The following is a 21,273-nucleotide window of genomic DNA, read 5'->3' as shown; positions in this document are numbered from 1 at the left end:
CAAGCAGGGATGGCGGTCAATGAAAGCAAAGAGGTCCAGGCCAGAGCCATGTTTTTCCATCACTAGCTGAAAGAACCCTTCGTTTTCAAATATATCCAGAACCTGAAAGAGACAAGGCTAGGTCTAGCTTTGTCTAGAAACATCTCCAACGTATAAATTAATGTTACAGAAGCAACATGAGGGTGACAGCACACAGAAAATCAACATCTACCTTGATTATGTTCTCATGTTCCACCTTGCACAGAATTGAGATCTCTAAAGTAACTTTTCCAAGTTTAGGATCCTCAATCCAACAATCGTCCAAAACTTTCTCTTTCTTAATAAACTTCACCACCACCTATACAAGAGAAAAGAGAAGGGTCCTCTACCATCTGTTAAACCCCCAAGACCCATGGCCATAAAAGGAGAAATGCAGCATGCCCTGCAACAAGAAAAAAGAAGGAGGCAGCAGCTTAACAGAAATGATGGTCATTTCTACCTGCCTATTAAGGGCAAGATGGGGTACATGGGGGTCCCTGGAAGTGCTAAGGAGCCATAGCCAGTGCTGGAGAAAAAAGTCTCAGAAACCTTAGAGCAAGTGTTCTCACAACACTTCATATCACCTCGAAGAAAATGAAATAAGCTAAAAAGTAGAGAAAATAAAGAAAACTGTAGGGGGTTGGTCTGATTCTTTATTTTGATGCTAATTTCTGGCCCTCAAGATCTGGTTACTGTCTGGATACACCTATCCTTGTTGTGTAAACCTGCCTAAGAGGTACCTACCTGATTGGTTGATTAAAGGCCTAAAACTTGGGCACAGTAGAATGGGGTAGGCATGGCTAAGGTTCCTGGGCTTTGGGAACTGCAGAATCACAGGAAACAGACAGACTAGAAGAGAGAAGGCAGAAGAACACTGTGATGGGTTAGCATGGAGAAAAAAAAAACACCTGGTCTGGGAGGAAGGACTCCAAGGATAGTGTGGATGGAGAAAACACCAAGATGAAAAATATAAGCACTTATCTTGGGATTACAGATGGAAGATAGACTAGATGAGGATGTTTAAGGTGAATGGCATTGGATGAGGGCTGGGAGGTGGATGGTAAGGTTGTTGAGACAGTGTAGGTATACTATCTGCCCAGCCCAAGGTGTTCTAAGGATATCATAACATATAATAGGTGTCTGTATATTACTTGATTGTGATAGCAGGTTAAAAAAATATCACCGCAACAATTACAGGGCTAATAATAAACATACACTCAACACCAATTTTTATTTAGAACACAAAACTGTCATCATTAGACAAGTGTTCAGCCCTGATACTGAAATTAACTAGGGAGCCCTTCAAGCCTGACATGTGTAGTACACATGAGAAACATCACATGGCAACAGCAAGTGACATTCAGTTACGAGGTGTAATAGGACAAAGTTCCATTGTAAAGAAAGAAAGACTTCATGTCATTCACCACAAGACAGGCTCGCCACTCAAGAGATAATGGTGGGGGTGGAAACAGAAGTAGCAGTCCGAAGTTTCTGCACTATATAACTATTTCTCACTCTGATCGGGAGAGAAGGGACATGGTTTGGGCGAAGCAGACAGATTCAGAAGATAATAGGGAAGAAAGGCTACTATGACTTGCCCAGGAGAGATATGAGAGAACTCAGAAAGATAAGGCAGAAGCAAGCCAGTAGGATTCTGAGGAACTTAAGAGGGGCTCAATGCCCAGGAAGAGAGGTCAACAGCCAGCAGATACAGTTTCAGACATCATACATAGATGCCTGATGCCCATCAACCTACACAGAGCAAGAAGACAAAAAAGGAAGGCAATCTCCAGGAGCTACCACACATTCCTAAAGTGAATTCAGAAAAATAAGGAAGAGGATTGATTAAAAACAAAAGAATAAGGTCTTTTAAAATAAAGCTTTAAACATCCAGATCCCGGTCTTACCAAGCATCAGGCAAGAATAAATACACACAAACTCCTAAATATATCCTGGTAATTTTTGAAATACACATACATGTAAAAACATATAAAATTAATCTACCCTCCCAAAAAAATCAATGCAGTGAGTTCAGCAAATATTCAGGGTACCAAGTGAAAAGAGAATCATCAATTTTAGGGCTAGCAAGATGGCTCAGCAGGTAGCTTGCTGCCAAGTCTGATAACCTGAGTTCAGTTCCCAGAAGTCAGATAGTGAAAGTAGAAAACCAAATCTTCCAAAGTTGTCCTCTGGCCTCCTCATACACTATGTAGCATGCACTTATATATACATCATGCATGTACACACATACAATAATAATAAAAAAATTGAGACAGGTCTAAGTAGGCCTGACTGTCCTGGAACTCACTATGTAGACCAGGCTAGCCTTTAACTCACAGAGCTCTGCCTGCCTCTGCCTCCTGAGTGCTGGGATAAAAGGCATGTTCCACCAAACCAGGCTTATAATCAACAAATTTTAAATAAAAATAAATACAGCAGCTAACTGAAGCTAGCAGTTATACATAAGCAAGGATGGAATCCATAAGCCTAAGAAAATCCATTAGTGTTATCATTGTATTTAAAAGGGAAGCAGATCAAGTCAGTAAGTGCTGGAAAGATATCATTCAACAGTTAACCACTCAAACTCATTCTGAAAAAGAAAAAAGAAAAAAATTCAGGGACAAGTGGGATGGCTCAGTGGGTAAAGGTGTCTGCCAACAAGCCTGACCAACTGAATTTGCTCCCCAGAACCCATATGGTGGAAAAACAGAACCAACTCCTTTAAGTGTTCTTTGATTCCATACATGTACACACACGCACAGACACAGACACACACACACACAAATAAATGTAAAAAATTAGCCCATCCAGCTGGTCTAACAATAAAATACAATGTCTTCAAAACTAAAGGTACCACAGTGACAGAGTGAAAGCCAGGGTAATCAGTGCCATAACTGTCAAGTAACGCTGGTCTGGGGTCCTAGCCAATGTGACAGGAAGAAGGATGAAAAGTGGACCAAAGAAAGGCAAGTCAAAATGGCTAAGCTATGGAGGAAAATCCCAAAATATGCTCTGAAAAAATTATTAGAACCAGAGAGACTATGATACAGCAACTAAGATACAGATCTTTGGGGCATTCTAGCAACAATGATAAGAAAGCACTCTATGGCAATGCTCCAGGGCCCTCGAGGAGCTGGCTGGTAGTTGTACACCTGGGGAGCCTAATGGTGTCCAAAGGAAGAAGTTGATGTGCTTCTGAGTAGGATGGTTGGTACTAAAACCACAGCATGCCAGTGGGATTTGGGAGTAAAGGACAATGAGTTCCAAGGCTCAGGTAGATAAGGAATGCATAGGAATAACCCTAATTACTGAGGAGGGAGGCCAGTTGGAGGAATTCAGTGTACCTAAAAGAATGCCTGGCACGCCAAAGGCATGTGAGAACTATCACAAAAAAATCTTTGGTAGACCCTGAGAGTATTTGTCAGATAGCCTGCTTCTTTGTTTAGTGGGGACATTATTTTTCCAGATGAGGTCCTAAGTTTAGTTTTAAAAGTGAGTTTTGCATGCCCATGAGGCATCATGGCATGTGTACAGCAGAAGAATAATATAAACCTCATGCTCAGAAGAGGGGAGTCATTAACATAGTAATGAGCTTGACCAGAGCCCAAGAGCCTGCAAGAAAAGCTGGGACTAAATATGAAACTCAACAGGGCTATTGTCTGGAGTTAAGAGTGTGTGATGCAGAGGCTTCCTCCTATATCTAGAAAGTACCCATATCCTGGTCCCTCCTCCTCCATTACAAGTCTCAGAGTCATAGATTGGGCACTTCCAGTAGGGTCATCCCCACATGAGCCCAAGCACCTCTTTGTTGTGCTCCTTCTCCACTGCAGTCCACACAAAGCCAAAGGCCCCGCTGCCAAGTGGGCTGATGGTACTATACTTCTGGGAGTACTCGCCCTCACAAGCTGCCAGCCCCTCCAGCTCTGCAGGTACTGGGGATTCCTCAAACCAAGGCTTGGCTTTGAGCATCTGTGGACACAAAGAAAGGTCTGGGACATCACAAGCCACCTCACCTTCATCAGTACAGCACCTGCAACCCATGCTGTTCTTATCTCCTGGGCTCACAGTGAGCTGATCTGACAATCTCCAGGGAGCCCTCGGGCAGTATGCACGCATTAACCCAAACTGTTTATGTCTAAATGCATCCACATCCCACTGCACAAGGCATATATCCATTTAAAGTCCTACATTTGCTTTATAGTTACACAGGGCTCTAGAAGAATGTTAAAAAGCCACATGCAGAAACTCCACCCATTCCAGCCAAAAAGGCAGCAGTGCCAGCTGAGAAACCTGCAGCACAACAAAAAGTGAAGAGAACTGAGCTGACCACAGATACCAACCTCTCCAAAGCTGGATCCAGAGAGCTCAGATATGGAGTGGGTAGAACTAGGCAGACTGGCAAGGAGCAGGCGGGTTCGATTAGCTGAGTCCTGGTGGCTGTGTAAGAGGTCCTTCACCAGCCAGCAACAGAACAGGGTCGCAGAGCTCTGGAGCTCCACGCGCTTCACTTCAAACTGTATACCTGTAGGGCAGGAAGGTGAGGAAGTACAGAGCTCTGCTGATCCCTCCAATGACCTCATTAAACAATGCTATGATTTAAAAAAACACTTCCCCAGAACATACTTAGCCATAAGCCATCTCGGTGGTAGCAGCATCCAGAATAGATGCCCTCCTGAATCTCGTGCTGCAAGGTGGTGGCCCCAGGTGCCACAGGAGTGGAAGTGACCTGGGTACTCAACATGGGCTTCTCTGCTGATAGACGCATATCATCCGGATCAGGATCTGGACTAGGAGGGCCACAACTTGGGCCTTCTATGTCACTAGTTTTATAATGTTCAGAGGATACCAAAGAAATGTCAGACAGTTCTGTTCGATCAAGTCCTGTGCCTATCTCCTGGAACTGTTGGCCTTCACCAAGGTCAAAATAGGTGCCAGTCAGGAGCAACATCTCTCGGTCACCTAGAATATCTGAACTCTGTCTGTGCAGAACACCCACATCTAAATCTGAGCCCACCACTGAAAGAGAAGGTGTCTCACTGAGTTCAGATGTAGTACAGGAACAATGTGATGGAGTGCGGTCTGTCTGGTCATTGAGAAAGAGCTCCCTGAGGTTCCAGGAACAAGAATTCACATCAGCCTCCTGGGCTTTCCCTGCCTCCAGGACACCAGGGAGGTCAGTGGCCAAAGCATAGCAGGCTGAGGAGCTGCCTAAGTGGCTAGCATGTAGGTCTTGGCTTCCCAGATCACAGAAGGGTACAGGGGCAGTGAAAGGAGGATATTCTGCTGGGACAAGCTCCATACAGGGAATGCCCATAGTTCCCTCAAAGCTCGACTTGGATAACTGCTCCTTAATCAAGCAAGTCTGCAGCTCTTCTCGGTCATTTCTCACTCCTGACCATGGTTCATCCAGAGTGGGTGTCCCAAGCAAAACACATGCCATTCCAGGGGGGCTGGGAGCCAAGTCCTGGCCTTGCTGCTGTAAGATCTGCTCACTTCTATACTGTGAGCAATTTGTCAGGAAGCTCCCTCCTGCTTGCTGCCCTGTGGTGTGGGGCTCCGGCATGGTGGCATCAGCCCAGGAGTTAGGACCGCTGGGGCTGCTGTCACCCATAATCTCCAAATGAGCTTCCTGATACAGACTGCATGTGTCCGCACTGCAGCTTCTGTTCTTAGCTGGGACTACAGGCTCAGAATTGTCACATGAAGCAAACTGTTTTGCATCCATTGGTTTGGACCTGCTTTCTTCTAAAAAACTCTTCCTGTAGCTCTCTGCTTCTGAAGGAGTCTCCTTTCCCAAAACATGAATATGCTGGCCTGAAAGCAATAACTGCTCATCGTGGATTGGCAGGCTTCCTTTTGTGGTGTCTTGCTGGCCCTTGGGCAACAACCATTTCCTGTGGGTTAGTGGGCTTTCTTCTGAGATATTTTTCTGAACTTCAGATAATAAATGTTCATTAAAGACTGGAGAGGATATTTCTGGGGTAGCTGGCTTGTTCTGAGATAGTAACTGTCCACCATGGGCTAGCAGGTTTCTCTTTGGAATGTTTTGCTGGTCTGTGTGTAATGAATGCTCACCGTACACTGGGTTGCTGTCCACCCTGGAGACAGGAATTTGAATAACAGTTACTAGTGACAATGAGAGGTCATACTGACTTTCCCTCTATGAGAGACAAGTACAATGAATTTAGCATGGGAAATTTATGACAGAAAGACCCAAATTTGTAACTAAACTAAAAAATAAAATATCTAAAATATTTTCATATAAATCTACATTTACCAAGGATGAATCAAAAAGCAACTAAAATGGATTTCAGAGTGTTCAATAAACTCACGACAGCAGACTATGACTGGGTCTCAACACCATTCAACACCTAGTTGCACAAAGATGAGGAGACTAGAGCAAGGACCAAGAAGGACAAGAGGAGCAGAGCTGGGGTGAGCACATTTAGTGTGAGCAAGCTGTACAAGTAGGGAGGGCTGCCACATAGTCTAGGCAGAGTGACCAACCTTGACCAGCCCTTCCTTCATTGTGTCCACAAGCTTGCTATATTGTATCTGCTCAGATCAATCATGTCTAAGGTCAAGCACCTGGTGATGAGATATACTACTGTGGTCTTGAAATGGAAATCAAATTATATGGCAGAAGTTCATGACGATAAGGGGAAAGGTCTATTTGAGGATGGTGCCACAGTGAAAGACGTTGTGGGTCGAGTTCTAAAGGTAAAGGCTTCCTGGAGAAGCAGGAATGAGATGAAGGTCTGCAGAGAAGAGGCAAAAAAACAGTCTACCCACTACTCTCTAGCCTCTCTGTCCATTCCTCCCATGTCACAGGATGAGTCTTGCATTCTCTAGGAACAGAGTACAGAGTCAACCAGAGGATGAAGGCTTAAGGGACACAGACCAGAAAAGCTTCATTGAGACTCTGCCAAGAGGTCTGGATAGTCCCTGGGCATGGTATTCATTCACCCTCTTGGAATCTCCAAATGCTGCTGGATGCTGGTGGTTCACCTGCTCCTATACCCTATTTACCCCAAACCCTGACAAATAGCTCTGGGATTTTAGAGACAGAGTAGATGACCGGTACACATTCCATCACTTACATTACCTATGAGCTGAATATTACCAAACTGGGTGTTTAGTAAACTTGGAGCTTCCCATCAAGGCACTTACCCCAGGGAGGACTGAGATGACTGAGAAGGAAGTATCCGGCATCCAGTTTCCAATCGTGTCTCAGTCTTAGGGGAAACTTGTTTTCCTACCAGCTTCAGGGTCTCATCTTGTGATAACACGTGGTCACAGGCCAACGCCACATCTACCCTAGGATCTAACAGCAAAATCAAGAGTGTTTTCTATTCCCAACCACTGTGTTAAAATATACCTGTATCAAAACCTCAAATAATCAGACAGCCTACACTTACCATATATATCAGTACACCAACAGCTTCGCTTTCTACTAGCATTGATCCCTCATATTTGCTTCTGTTTTATCATTTTTCTCCCCTCCCTAGATTAGAGATCCTGCCCACTCCACATCACCGAGATTTACAGGCCCCAGCACTGCACAGGAATTCCCAAGAGATCAAGACACTTGAATCTGCAGAGCATCTGCAAGTCCCACTCTCTCAGTATCCTGAGACAAGAGATCTTTTGGGACAGAAAGCTTACACTATCTCTACAAACTAGTCTCTAAAGACCTTAAACTATGGGATATATATTTGTGTGTGTGTGTGTATATATATATATATATATATATACACACACACACACACACACACACACAACAGGTATGTTACATAATTTAGAAACAGTTATGATAAGCTACAACAATTCAATCTTATACTACATGAAACTACATAAATGTATTGTTATTGAGGCACCTTCTTGTTTCTAGATAGGCTTGAGAGAGGGTTTCTCTGTGTAGCCTTAGCTGTCCTGGACTCACTTTGTAAACCAGACTGGCCTCGAACTCAAGGAGATCGGCCTGCCTTTGCCTCCTAGAATGCTGGGATTACAGGCATGAGCCACCATGTCCAGCTCGAGATAGGGTCTTTCTATGTATTCCAGGCTGACCTCATATAACTACATGGCCTCAAATAACTGCAACCCTCCAACTTGGGATTACACATGTACCTGGTTATAAATTCTCTTTAAATAGACAAGACTTAGGCCAGTGATTTGTATCTAACATACGCACAAGTGATTCAGTCTTGGAGGACTTCCTAATTCCCTTCTAGATGACAATATGTTAGTTTAAAAAAAAAAAAAAAAAGACAGAAACAAACAAGCCATAACCGTCCCATCTCCTAGGAAGGAAAAACGAGAGGCCTGTACAAGACAGCCTCAAACTAAGACAGAGCTTCTCACACCTCTGTCCACTCTTCGGAAAGGTCACCAGCAGCTTCTCTGTTCATCTCTGTCACAGTGCCACCAACCTGTAAGGGGCTACAAAGCCACAGAAATGCTGTGGTGGAGGAGGCTATGCCTTACCCTGGGCCCCACCGGCCAGTTCCCAGTCCTGCTGGGCTTTGGAGTTCATCTTTCCACGCCCACTCTTGCTGCCAATGTCCAGGCAGTTGACCAGATCTGGCAGTTGTACAGAACTGTCATAAGCAAGGTCCATGTAGTGGTAGAAACCAGGAATCAGAAAAGTGATGTTCTAGGAAGCAAAGCAGTGACATTTCAGAACCTAGAAGGATCCATTCTGATCCACTGAACTCATCCTCTTTGGAAAAAGTGAAAATAGCAACAATGTGAACAGTTCAGCCCTCAGAATGAAAAAGATCTGGATCACACACATTTGGCTAATCTACAGGTCCTCTCGCATTTGACATATAATTTACTTTTTTTCTTTATTTTTAGTAAAAAAGAAAAACCTAATACACTCTAAGGCAAGTTATACAAATACCTTTATGTCATCCAAGCAGACATCTGGCATTTGACTTCACATTTACCTAGAGCAGAGACCATGCTCACTGGGCCTAACTAACCAGGCCAAGCTAACATCTTAAAGCTTTTAGTCCAAGAACACTGATGTGTACCCATCAGGGGCCATATTAGCACACTAAGAACAGAAGATGCTACTTCTGAACATGTATGTGGCCCCATGCCTAAACAGCTGCCTGTGCCACAAGAATCCAAGCAACTCTAACCTCGATGAAAGTCAAGAATCTATACCTATGAAGCAAGCTGAAAGGATCAATGCCTGTAATACTCTTGCAGAAAGCCATCATCCAGGGATTCTGCTAGCTGCCGTTTAATCATATATAACTCGATTGAACTAAACTTTTCAGTTAGTTACTCTTTAGGGTTTTATTGAAAAGCAGAATAACCTCTTTTTAGAGCCTCATAGGAGAATACTCTAACCACCTGTCACACATAGTCTCATATTACCCAGTAGAAATGACAAGGAGAGATAAAGGCTTCTGCCTTAGAGGCAGTCCCCAAGTGATCAAGGTGGCAAGTAAAGGACCACAAGCATTTGCACTAGGAACCAGGTGAGCCTGGTAGGCACTCAAAAGGTGTCAAAGCAGAGGAGGGATATGCAGATGGCAAAAGCTGGCAGGAATAGCTCCCAAGGCTGCTCTAGCATATGGAGCTATGTATCCTCGCACAGAGCTCACACCACTGTGATCCATCTCTAGATAAGAGGTGGTGGGGGCTGTGAGGCATGACTTGTGAGGCTGAGGTAAGCCTTAAAAGGTAGGATGTTCCCATGAATGTCCAAACAACATCCAAGCCAAGAATGTCAGCCATCAAGCTTGCCCAGGGTTACCACACTCTGCTAGTGGATCGACCCAGTTGGCACCATGTAAAGCAAAATGGCCTTTCCATACTCAGGCTGGGCCAACAGTCTGATTCGTGGCCAAAGTGCATGACTTGGAGTGTGTTAAACATTGTCTGTGGAGGCTTGGACAAAGCTATGATGAGACTGCACCCTGCAGGTCTGGGTGAGGATAAAGGGGAAGCTAGGGCCTAAATTCTGCTGAGTAAGATGCCTACGAAACCCCAGACCCAGGAAGGGAAGTTTCAGAACCCCTTCTCTTTCGCTGCCAAACACCAACCATGCTCAGGACATGTGAACAAGCAGTATCTACAGTGTGACCAAAACCTAGTTCAATAATGGGCAAACCAGAGGCAGCTGGGTGACAACAGAGATCCCAAGCACAGGACCATCATCCTTTTCAGGAATGATCCAGGAGACAACCAGTCCAAAAGTAGCCCCTGCTGTGGGGCCCATGAAGATGAGATGATTGCTTGTTGAGTGGAATGGATATAGCCTGTAAGTGTTACAACTCATCAGGCTCAGGTCCTATGACACATGCACAACAGTTTCCTCAGAGTACTGAGGACCTGGGAAACTACCTTGCCCAGGAGCTCGGTCTTTCCATAACCAAACAACATTAGTGCAAAGCTGTGGTTGACGCCATAAATTGTGCCGTCAGGCAGGAGGGTGATGAGTCCACTGATGGTGCAGAACACCCACACAGATGCCTGGTAACCTGGTTCAGAGGTAGCCTCACTGTCAGCTGCAGCCTCTTCACTGGGCTTGGATTTCAGCTTCAGACTGAGCGGGAAGGTGGTGCCGTCTCTGGCTCTCCCAACAGACCTTTGAATCTTGAGACTCTGAAAGATAGGACAGCCTGCCTCAGGATTATAGCAGCACTATGTGGGCTCAGTCCTGAGCTGTGACATTTCAAATCCCAGCTCCACTCACATAACTGTACTAGGAACATCCCTCATCCATGGCATTCTATCCCCTAGCCCCACCCTGGCCCAAGAATTCAGAACCTTGCAAAGCAGCAGTAGGTGGGGAGGACCAGGGTCCAGACCAAATACATAATAAAAGGACCAAGGTACTTTAAGGTTTTATTGAAACACAGAATAACCTCTTTTTAGAGCCTTGTAGAATACTCTAACCACCTGTCACACAGTATCGTCCCTAGCAAAGATGGACCCAGTCTCATCCCAAGCAGGCATCTGTACCAAACTACAGCCTGCTGGCATCCACAGGCGACACCCATATCCTCAGCTCAAAGTATGAAAGGGGAAGAAAGCTGTCATGTTTCTCCAGCACCTTATGGTCTCAGTGAATGCAGGATCCATCTATGAGAGTAATTATGACAATTAGGGTCATCATGACAGTCTAGAACCACCTTCAAGACAGGCCTCTGAGCATGCCCACAGGAGGTTATTTTGACTGCAGTGACTGAGGTAGGAAGACCCACCCACTGTGGGCAGCACCATTTCCTGGCTGGGAACCTGGACTGTACAGTGGAGAAAGGAAGCTGAGCAACAGCATGCAGCCATCACTCTCTGCTTCCTGATAATGATGCAATGTGACCAGCTTCTTCATACTCCTGATGCCTTAGATTGTACCCTCAAGCCAAAATAAACCCTTTCTGTAACTTGCTTTTGTCAGAGTATTTTTTTTTTCATAGCAATAGCAGTAGCCATGACTCCACCCTAGTCTTCTGTCCTTCCAACCTAGAGGCATTGGTTTCCTGCTGTCACTCTGAGGGACCATCCCATCTATCTTCTCAGCTCTTCCCCCAACATACAACCATTATATACTGTCCTTACATTATATACTATCAGCTTCTATTATTTGTAAAGACTTTGAATACACCAGGCATGTGGTGTACACTGTAATCCTAGTACTTGAATGGCAGTAACACATGGAATCTGTAAATTTGGGGCCAGGCTAATCTACACAGAGTTCCAGGACAGCAAGGACTACATAGAGAAAATGTGTCTCAAATAAAGTAAAATAAAATAAAATACAAACAACTAATACAGTATTCTTAACCAGGATGAATCAGGTTTCAGGTAAGAGCCTGGATCTAAACTTTTATTTTTTTTTCATTGTTTCAGGGACCATCCTGGAAGACATGAGAAGTTAGGGACCTTGTTGGATGCCTGGTGGCTCATCTACTCTGACCTGAAAATAGTGAGTACCCAGTCTATGAGTACTGAGTAATGAAAATTCAAGACCCACCTACCGCAGAGGAACTGCTGACCAGGACCCACTTCTGCCAATCCCACCTAACCCCAAGACCCACGAGCACAGCAATGAAAGAACACAAGTTAGTTCCCTTGTATAGTTTCCATCTGCTCCCAGGGGAGATGGTGACTTGTTTTGGGCTAAGAACATACTTCCAGTGTCTTCTCTTGCCATCTCCAGGACACCTGCCTCAGAAAATTAGAAGTCTGCCTGAGAGCTAGACTATAGGACTGCTGTATAGGACTGTTACCAACCAATGCCCTGCCAATCTGTTAGCTACTTCCTCAGAGTAGAACAGAGAATGCAGAAAAAAAGATGGGAGCAGGGCTGCATCTCATGAACCAGAAAATTTGACACATATAAGCCAGCACAGAGGATCGAGTTTAGAGAACCACATCTGGGGAATATTCTGTATGACTTCTCTTTTAAAAACAAATAAAAAGCAAGCAGACTGTGATGGCGTATACCTGTAATCCCAGCACTCAGGGAGGCAGAGGCAGGCAGATCTCTGTGAGTTTGAGGCCAACCTGGTCTACACAGTAAGTCCAGGACAGCCAAGGCTACACAGAGAATTCTATCTGTCTCAAAAAAAAAAAAAAAAAAAAAAAAAGAAAAAAGAAAAACTTACTTCTCTTACAAAGCTCTGTTGGTAGTGCCGTTGGTTGGCACTCTTAATCCCAGGGTCATGGGTTCAAGCCCCACATTGACGCCAAATATGTTGTAGAATGGATATTAGACTCTAGAGAGCTTCCCTACACTAACTAGTTCCCAAATAATTGAGACAGAGACCTTTTGCATTTATAAAAGCTTTAAAGCACCATAGCTGAACAGATATCAATCCTCTGAGCTATTTTGCTATTTCCCAGCTACACACCCCAAGTTACCTGCCATAATTGTTCCTGCCTGGGGTGCTTCTGTTCCATCAGGACAGTTTTCATGGCCACGTGCTCATGATCCATACTGCCCATGGCTGCTTCCTTCTCTCTAGCTTCCTTTCCTGCTTCTCTCTCCTGCCTCAAGGCCCATCTCACCCCAAGCCCAGGAACTGAAGCTCTGCCTACCTCTCGTCTGCCTAGCTATGGGCTATCGGCAACTTTATTTAACCAGTCAGAGAATATTCGTGAGCAAAGTTTATACAACATCACCTGATGTATGTAAGAATGTGCTCTTATGGATAGCAACAAGATCTGGGGAGCCAGAATTTTGAATCTGAATACACTGCACCAGACTAACCCCCAACATTGGTCAAAACAGCTGTCCAGTCAGTCCATTTCCAAAGGCACAGAAATGACAGCAGGTAAAGCCCTCGGGTCCCTGAGTGGAGGCCACACACTGGCTGAAAAATGGGAACCCTAAAAATTCAACATGAGTCAAGCTTCCACCGTACCCCAATCTCTCATCTCCCGTCTGAGATATGGCTGTCCACCTCCAGGAGGTGATGCCTGACTAACAAATACCTAATGCTGTTCAAGCATTATTTCTAAATGCGTCTTTGAGGGTGTCTCCAGGCATGTCTGTGATTCTGAGTGGTCTGAATAAAAAAAGTCATGCTCAATGTGGGCAGCACCATGCAGTCAGCTCAAGGTCTGAAGAGAAAATGGGGGAAGGACTAGTGGGAACCTCTGTTTTGCATCTGAGATGCCCCATGTCAGAACTCCAGGCTCTCTGGGCTTTGAACTCTAGGATTTCCCTCAGAGGCCCTCCAGGTTCTCAGTCCTTCAACCTTGGGTGAGGGACACCCAAGGCATACACCAGGGTCTCCAGGTTGGTACAACAGCCTCATAATTACAAGCATCAGTTTCCCCAAACTCATCATGTGTCTCTGTACAAAACCCTATCTGTTCTGTTTGGAGAACTCTATCAGGGTACAAGGTTTCCCTACAGATCAGCCCATCCTCCGAGACCATGGAAAGAGAGGGCTGAGGAGACAAGGCTAGTCAGCCAAGAGACCACTCAGACTCTGGACCTTGGTTGAGCCACAATGTTCAGAGAATTAAAGCTAGAGCTTGCCCTGGACAAGAATGATCCTGAAATCAAGTTACAGGGTCTAGTCTAAGAACCCAAGACGCAACACCCAGTGCAGATGGTTGAGAACCTACCTTTGGGATGTGTTGGCCAGGAGGAGGGAGCTGCATGTATGGAATCAAGTCTGTGACATACTGCCCAACTACATCCTTTGAAGATGTGAACCCATGGAGATGAGCAAAGAGACTGTCACATGATGTGATAGTTCCCTGGGGGGAAAAAAAAGCAATGGTCCTGACAGAAGCTTCTCACACTTCTTTAAAATTCACTGAAGGTTATGCTCTAGTGTTTATAAACTAAATGCAAGAACAATGTTACAACTTCTGCAACCAAAATGCAAGAGGCATGTCATGGGCTTTCACAAGAACAATAACATTTTCTCAAGTACTCTCCAAAAGCCCACACCAGAATCTTCAGTAACAACATCCCAGTTCATGCTCAAGTACTATTCTAAAAGTGTGACATCTTTAAGCTTAAGAACAATCCTAAATAGTTAATCCTAAGAAAACTTGTGACATCTGTGACTGGACTCCTTGCCCAAGCATGCAGTTAGTAAGGGCCATAGCCAAGACAAACCTCCAGTTAGCTCTGGTACTTCCTTCCTGAAGTTATGAAAGGAAGAGAGAGCAGTGTGTTAACAGAAGATAGCTGAGGTTTTAAAATACACTCACATCACTCTGGAAGGCAACCCAGGCCGAGACCCTCTCCACAGGCTCCAGAACTACCACACAGCACAAGCCGCCATCTTGTTGCAACCTCTTTATCCATACAGAGACTGGAATCTTCTCGCCGCTTCGGCTGACAATGTCCACCTGCAGACACACATTTACTGAACCAGGGTGCGCAGCATCTGCAGTGTGGACCCTGCAACTAGCATGGGAAAGTGCTTGTCATCAGGAGAGACCCTCCCCTGTGCATTAATGCTTCGGTGCAGTTAAGCTCCACCCACCTTTCAGAAATCTACCACAGTATAAAGGAGGTTGTAGTCCTTGGCACTACCATCGAGTGATTTTTTTTTTTTTTTATCAAGAGAGCTTTCATAGTCAATGTGAATGGCTAATCTTGGATTGCCACACTTGACTGAGAAACATCTAGAAAACTCTTGAAGCACACACAGGGTTTATCTATGATGGCACTTGAAGAGAGGACTGGTGTGAGTCAATGGACCAAGAAGGCAAAAGAAGCTGGAGCCTATATGGAAAAGAAAAGCAGCACATAAGAAAAACCTCACATGCACACTCAACTATATTTTTGCTTTCGGTATTGGTACGTTTTGTTGCTTCTATTTGTTTTAAAATAGGTTCTCATGCAGGAAAGGCTAACCCCAAGCCCCCTACATAGCCCAAGCTGGCCTTCAAATTCTTGTCTCCTACATAGTGGGATTATAGGTATAAATTATCTGGCTTTATGACTTGAGTGTGTGCTTTTTGCTACTACTATCATTCATGGACACTGAACTCCAGAGTAGTCACCCTTGAATAGTGCACACTTGCATCAGCAACTTTCTGGGACTTCATCCTCCAGACTGAGGTTCCATCATCAGTGCCTGTGGTTCTGAGGCATTTGGATTCCTAAACTGAGTAGTGATTGGTTCCACTGATTCTTCAGCCTGCTTAGTTACTGGAGAACTATCTAGCTTCCAACCATGCGAATAAATTTATTCAGATACATAGTTGATTTTGTGCTTCTAAAAAAACTGACCAATATACTCAGCTTCACAGTAAAGGTAGCAGGAAAAAAAGGTAGTATCTTAAGGAAATGTGCACCAAAGGCTGAGAGACAGCTCAGTGGTTAAAAGCACTTGCTGCTCTTCCAAAGGATCTGAGTTCAGTGCCACATTAGGCAACTCAAAATTGCCTATAACCCTAGATCCAGGGGCTACCACACCTTACTCTGGCTTCCCTGGCTTCCCATATATATGTGTACATATACATACACATGCACATAAACAAAAATAAGTATTTTTAAAAGGAAAACAAAATAAAGAGGCATGAACATGTGCTGAAGGCTATAATTAATTTCTTAGTAGTAATCAGCTTCTTAATCCAGTAATTTGTTGATACAACTGTCTGTCCAAGTTGTGCCTGGGGCTCAGGCCTCAGCATTCAGTAATTCAACTCACCTGCCAATGTCCCAGATACACCCAGCAGCCTAAGAGGAAGAAACAAAACTCTCCAAACAAAACACTCCCATCCCACCACCAAACACACAGTAAATAAATAGAATATGTGGATTTAAAGGTAAGAATCAGGTTCAATAACACAATTATATCATTTCGGAGGGCTTAGGAGATGGTTCAGCAGCTAAAGTACTTGCCATACAAACCTGAAAACCTGTGTCAGGATCCTCAAAGACTCACTTAAATGCTGGGTGAGAGTGGAGGCCCATCTGTAAGTCCGTCCTCAGAAGCCAGTCTAAACCCCAGAGCAAGCCAGCCACCAAAGCTAGCTATTAGAGAGAACCCTGGGTCTGAGAGGCCTGCCTCAATGCATAAGGTGGGAGAGGGATGGAGGATGGTCCCTGACACCAAACTCAAAGCTGCCACATGCACGCACACACACATTAAAAATAAAATAAAATTTTAAAATGGGGGAAATTATATCACTTTCCTAGGACTCTCACATGATATCTGCAGTATTATTTTTAAATGTAGTCCAAGCCTCAACCTTTACCAAAACATGGTGCTCTCCAAAGACAGCAAAGAATCACAGCCATTATATACAATCTTAGGGATACTTTGGTTTTAAAGGGCCCATCCCTCTTCTCATCTGAGGTAGAGAAATAGTACCATGTAATGGAAGTTTTAGTTTCTTTAAAAACTGTTATGTTGTGGAAAAATGTTTTTGTTTTAATCCCAAGTGTGGGATTTTAGTTTGGGCTTTATTTTGTCCACAGCTGATAATTGCTTTGTGTGGGGCATGGTCTTTGACAGCTGGTAATGGCATGCCTCGTGGGGCATGGAAAAGGGCGTGATCTAGAGCCCTGAGGATATAAATATGAGAACCCAGAAAGAGAAAGTGTGGCGGGAAGTGGAGGCATGTGGCGAGTGGCAGTTTGGAAAGACCAGAGCCAGATGGCGTGGCAGCTTGAAGACAGAGAGAAACATTTCAACACAGCAATTTGGAGGAGAATTCTTGCTGCTTTTGCTGTTCATGAAGAACTGGTATATCCCCAAAAGAACATAGCCAGGCAAAGTAAAGGGGTCTATGCCCCCTCTCCCCACTAACCTTTTCTCTCCTACCTAGGGTTGGGGGGTTGGAAGAGAGAAGCATTAAGGAACCCCAAAAAAATAGAGCTTAAAAATGAGCACAACAATACCAAGAGCAAGTTTCAGTGAAGATGCTAACGTTGCAGGTGCTGCCAACTTCACGGCAGAACAGGTCAAAGTCAGAACTGAGGCAGAGAAATGGAGGCCTTCCCTTTATATGCTACTCTTGACTTAAAGGCAGGGAAAGCATCCCTCTAACCCTCCAACTCAACCCTATGCATGCACTCATACAAACCTGTGCATGAGCACATACTCACTCACCACTGTGCCGAACACCACTGCAGCATGGCCATCAGCCTCTACATGCTCCTCGCTGAGGGCTTCCACCACTTCGGAATCGGACTTGAGGAAGAACTGTGCAAGCTTCTGGCCAATCAGGTCATGACTGCTATACCCTAGGAGACTGCAGGCTTTGTCATTGGCAACCAGAATCTGCAGAGTACACACATATCACCAGCAATTCCTCAGGCCCCTAGAAACAACCAAGGAGAAAACAACACAGGAAGCAACAAGGAGGCCCAAGACCTGCCCTTTCCCAGTACTGCCTCTAGGATAGCAGTTTTCAACCTGTGAGTTGAGACCCGTTTGGTAAGCCTCTATCTCCAAAATATTTACATTATGACTCATAACAGTAGCAAAATTACAAAGTAGGAATAAAAATGATTTTATGTTTGGGGGTCACCGCAACATGAGGAACCACATTAAAGGGCTGTTGCAGCACTAGGAAGGTTGAGAACTGTAGCACCTTCCCATCAGGGGCTCAGATACTGATGCTCACACTATGAACCTCAGGCATCTTTACCTCACAGATACAGCCATCACAACCAACTATACCCAGGACACTCCACCAGTCAAAACAAGCACATGCTAACCAAGAATAGGAAGCTAGAAAATGGCTGGAGGGATAGCTCAGCAGATAAAGGTGCTTACCATCAAGCCTAACAACTTGACTTCAGTCCCTGGGACCCACAAGGTAGGAGAAAACTGACTCTCATAGGTTATCCTAATCTGCACACTCACACTGTGGCACACATGTGCCAAAACACACACAGACATGTAATATGACCAATTAACCTAAAAGGCTACAATGAAAATGTAGAGATTTGTATCACACTCCACTCCTGCCTAACAGTCTCAGCTCCTATAGAGATGAATCAACACGATACAAACACATTTCATTCAGGCACTGAATGTCACTTACATTTAAGCATAACAAAGCATGCACCCCATCCTTTCTATCAAACCTGTCCTAAAAGGATAAATTCTTATCTCTTTGCAATCATATGGGTAAAACCATCTATTTTTCTAATTACACTTAAAACACAAATTCTTCTATTGAAGGGACCACATTTGACAACTTCAAATCCACAGCCATGCTGGGCCTCAAACTGCAGCAAATACCTCTGTGGTCTTGGCATCCACGGTAAAGACAGCCTTGTTGGGGTTGCACACAGGGGCCGAGAGCAGGGGTGCAGAGCACCCTGTAGCCAGGCCACGCAGCAGGGAGCAGCAGGATGTACTGCCCAGTGGCCCAGCTGCAGGGTCGGCATGCTCAAGCGCAGCGGTGCAGTGCAGTTTGCTTGTGCAGATGTTCTGGGCAGCCAAGGATGAAAGACAGTAAGAGCTCCACCTGTCCTCTGTGAGAAGAGGAAGGACAGAAAGCATTAGATCTCAAATGGCTGCCAAAACAGGCCTCTAAAGCAGGCAGAGTACACAGCCTACACAGGCCTCAAGCACTTGTTTAACCCACAGTGCTAACACACAAGCTGTCACTGAATGAGCCTCTCCAAAATAGCCCATGGGCCCTCAGCAGCGTGGATCAATATTCTCCAAGAAGTTCAGACAGCTCAAGATAAACATTCTGTGTATGTCATAATCTTAAGGCCTTGCTTGCCCTTCATTCCCAGAAAGTTCTTGCTTACAATGTCTCCTCTCAAATATCAGTCACCTCTAGCCACTGGCCTAGCCACTTGTTCCTGGGAAATGTCATACAATTCAAAGGCTACCTGTCGCCCACCCCTCTGCCTGCTTCCTCCCATGTGCTTTTTCCCCACCACTTAAAGGAGATGTTCATAGGCTCTCCAATGGCTCCAAAATGCTCAATTAGTGAACCCCAAGTCTTCAAACCACTCCACCTACTTACTAGAAGCACTGAGCTCCTCTTCCACTACCACCTCCAGCCAGACCCCTATTTAAGCACCTGAGTGTCTTTCCCTTCCCCACCTCTCACCACCAACTGACCCGTCCACCCCACCCATTCCTTGGTACCTTTACTACCCTGGAAAGACAGTATTTTGGCCCACACACCTGTATCTAGCTCCAATCATCTCCAAGACTCAACTCCCCGCGCCTCCCACTCTGGCTTCCATTCTTCCTAACCAAACACATATAACCTGAGTCTTCACCACTCTCCTGTCCCATCCTTTCTCCTTTCCTCTGTGTCCATCATCTAGAATCAAGACTTCCTCAGGACATGGCCTTGGCTTAACCTTCCAAGGCCACCCACTTAACCCAGTAGTGACCATGCCAGTGACCTCCTCACACCTTTACCTCTTGCCCCTGTTCCCTGGGCAGATGCCTGTGATATCCTCTTGAAACCAATCTACCATAGCAACACTGACATACAGAACCTGGCCAATGCCAGGGGATGCAGCCTCCTGGGAAGCTGTGGCCTCTGCCTTGCTTTCAGCAGCACCACTGGCCCTCTCCCAGGATTCACTGTTCGCACTGTCCCAAGATACAAACACCAGCTGGGCCTCAATATGTGATGCCCCAGCAAGCTGCTCTATGACCTCAAGACAGGATCCTAACTCTTCCCCGTGTTCTGCCTCTTGCTCCTGGACACCTCTGTCATCCTAAAGGATTTCCCTGCTGTCTAGATCCTCCTCAATTTCAAGCACACACCTTGCTGTTCCTCAGTCCTCCCCAACCCCAATCCCACCACTCTGTCACACATTTGACAGGCTTTTTCCTCCTGGCTATGACCTAGGACCAGGGGCATAGCCCAGTACCTTGGAAGACACCTCTGAAAACATAAACCATCTTTTGGTTCTGGACAACAGGACTCCCAGGGAAGGAAACTACAACTCTGTTTTCAGTTCACAAGATTGATGCCCACAACATCACAAGGTGATTACCAGAGAGTGCTATCCGGCTCTGGCAGAGTCTAGAAAGCCCATTCTTCCTGCTCAGATGTCTGTGGGCTATGGAGAGTGGCTTGCTGGGCTCAGAGGCGTCCTGGGTAGCTAGGCCTTCCTGAGCAGGAGGACTCTCAGACAAGCATCTCCAGTCATCAGCAGAAACAGGTGAACCTCTGTCCTCCATGGAGAGCAGGCCAACTGTTCACCACACACCTGCCTCCAGCAGCCTCCACCTGAAAAACAGTGTGCAATTAACATCTACAGTACAGAACACAAAAGCAGTCCAGCCAGCCTAAGTCCTGGCATCCTGGATCAGGGCCTATAGTGAGTGCAGTGAAGTCAAGTCTGTGCCACACAAAGCTTTCTTAGAGAAATACACAAAAATCATGGGAAAACAAGAAGGGAAGTCAGAAAGACTCTAAAAATGCAGTAGGAGGGGCCACAAGAGAAAGCAGGAAATGCGGGTCCACATGTGCGGAAATGCTCCCAAGCCAAGGTCTTTACAGATGCCATAAGAACCAGCCACACACACAGAGCATACAACAAAAGCAAGACCATATTCAGAGAAAAGTCAGGTCAGCGCATGTGTTGTTTCCAACACTTTATTTTGACATAAGTGTAGACTCAAATACAGATATTAAGAAAAAAAAAACACAGAAGAAGCTTGTCATCCTTACTGAGTTTCTGCGTGACAACAAATTTCATTTTAGAGCTACAACACAGTGTCACTAGGAAACTAACCTTACTATCACAGGTGTTGACCCACCCTCCTGGGTGTATGCTGAGTTCCTGCAGCTTTGACCCAAGTGCTCAGTCCCAAT

At 45.2% G+C, this 21,273-nt stretch overlaps 1 protein-coding gene across 1 annotated transcript in view; it reads right to left on the bottom strand.

Annotated features, from left to right (window-relative positions):
* Positions 1-20,639, bottom strand: part of Pask (PAS domain containing serine/threonine kinase) — a 29,866-nt gene extending 9,227 nt beyond the window's left edge. Inside the window, exons 1-13 of the mRNA XM_055616763.1 lie at positions 20,450-20,639; positions 18,714-18,949; positions 17,574-17,744; positions 14,716-14,856; positions 14,119-14,253; positions 10,381-10,641; positions 8,506-8,674; positions 7,189-7,342; positions 4,642-6,116; positions 4,359-4,540; positions 3,820-3,987; positions 212-337; positions 1-102 (exon numbers count right to left, since the gene is read on the bottom strand). The exon at positions 1-102 is cut by the window's left edge and continues 33 nt beyond it. Coding sequence (XP_055472738.1) covers positions 1-102; positions 212-337; positions 3,820-3,987; positions 4,359-4,540; positions 4,642-6,116; positions 7,189-7,342; positions 8,506-8,674; positions 10,381-10,641; positions 14,119-14,253; positions 14,716-14,856; positions 17,574-17,744; positions 18,714-18,949; positions 20,450-20,636 — 3,507 coding nt within the window. The 5' untranslated portion in view covers positions 20,637-20,639. The remainder of the gene's footprint in view (positions 103-211; positions 338-3,819; positions 3,988-4,358; positions 4,541-4,641; positions 6,117-7,188; positions 7,343-8,505; positions 8,675-10,380; positions 10,642-14,118; positions 14,254-14,715; positions 14,857-17,573; positions 17,745-18,713; positions 18,950-20,449) is intronic.
* Between the last annotated feature and the right edge of the window lie 634 nt (positions 20,640-21,273).

The sequence above is a fragment of the Psammomys obesus genome, unplaced genomic scaffold, assembly GCF_907164565.1.
Source record: "Psammomys obesus unplaced genomic scaffold, mPsaObe1.curated_primary_1811, whole genome shotgun sequence".
Taxonomy (NCBI): domain Eukaryota; kingdom Metazoa; phylum Chordata; class Mammalia; order Rodentia; family Muridae; genus Psammomys; species Psammomys obesus.
This window is presented reverse-complemented; position numbering and strand designations above follow the sequence as displayed.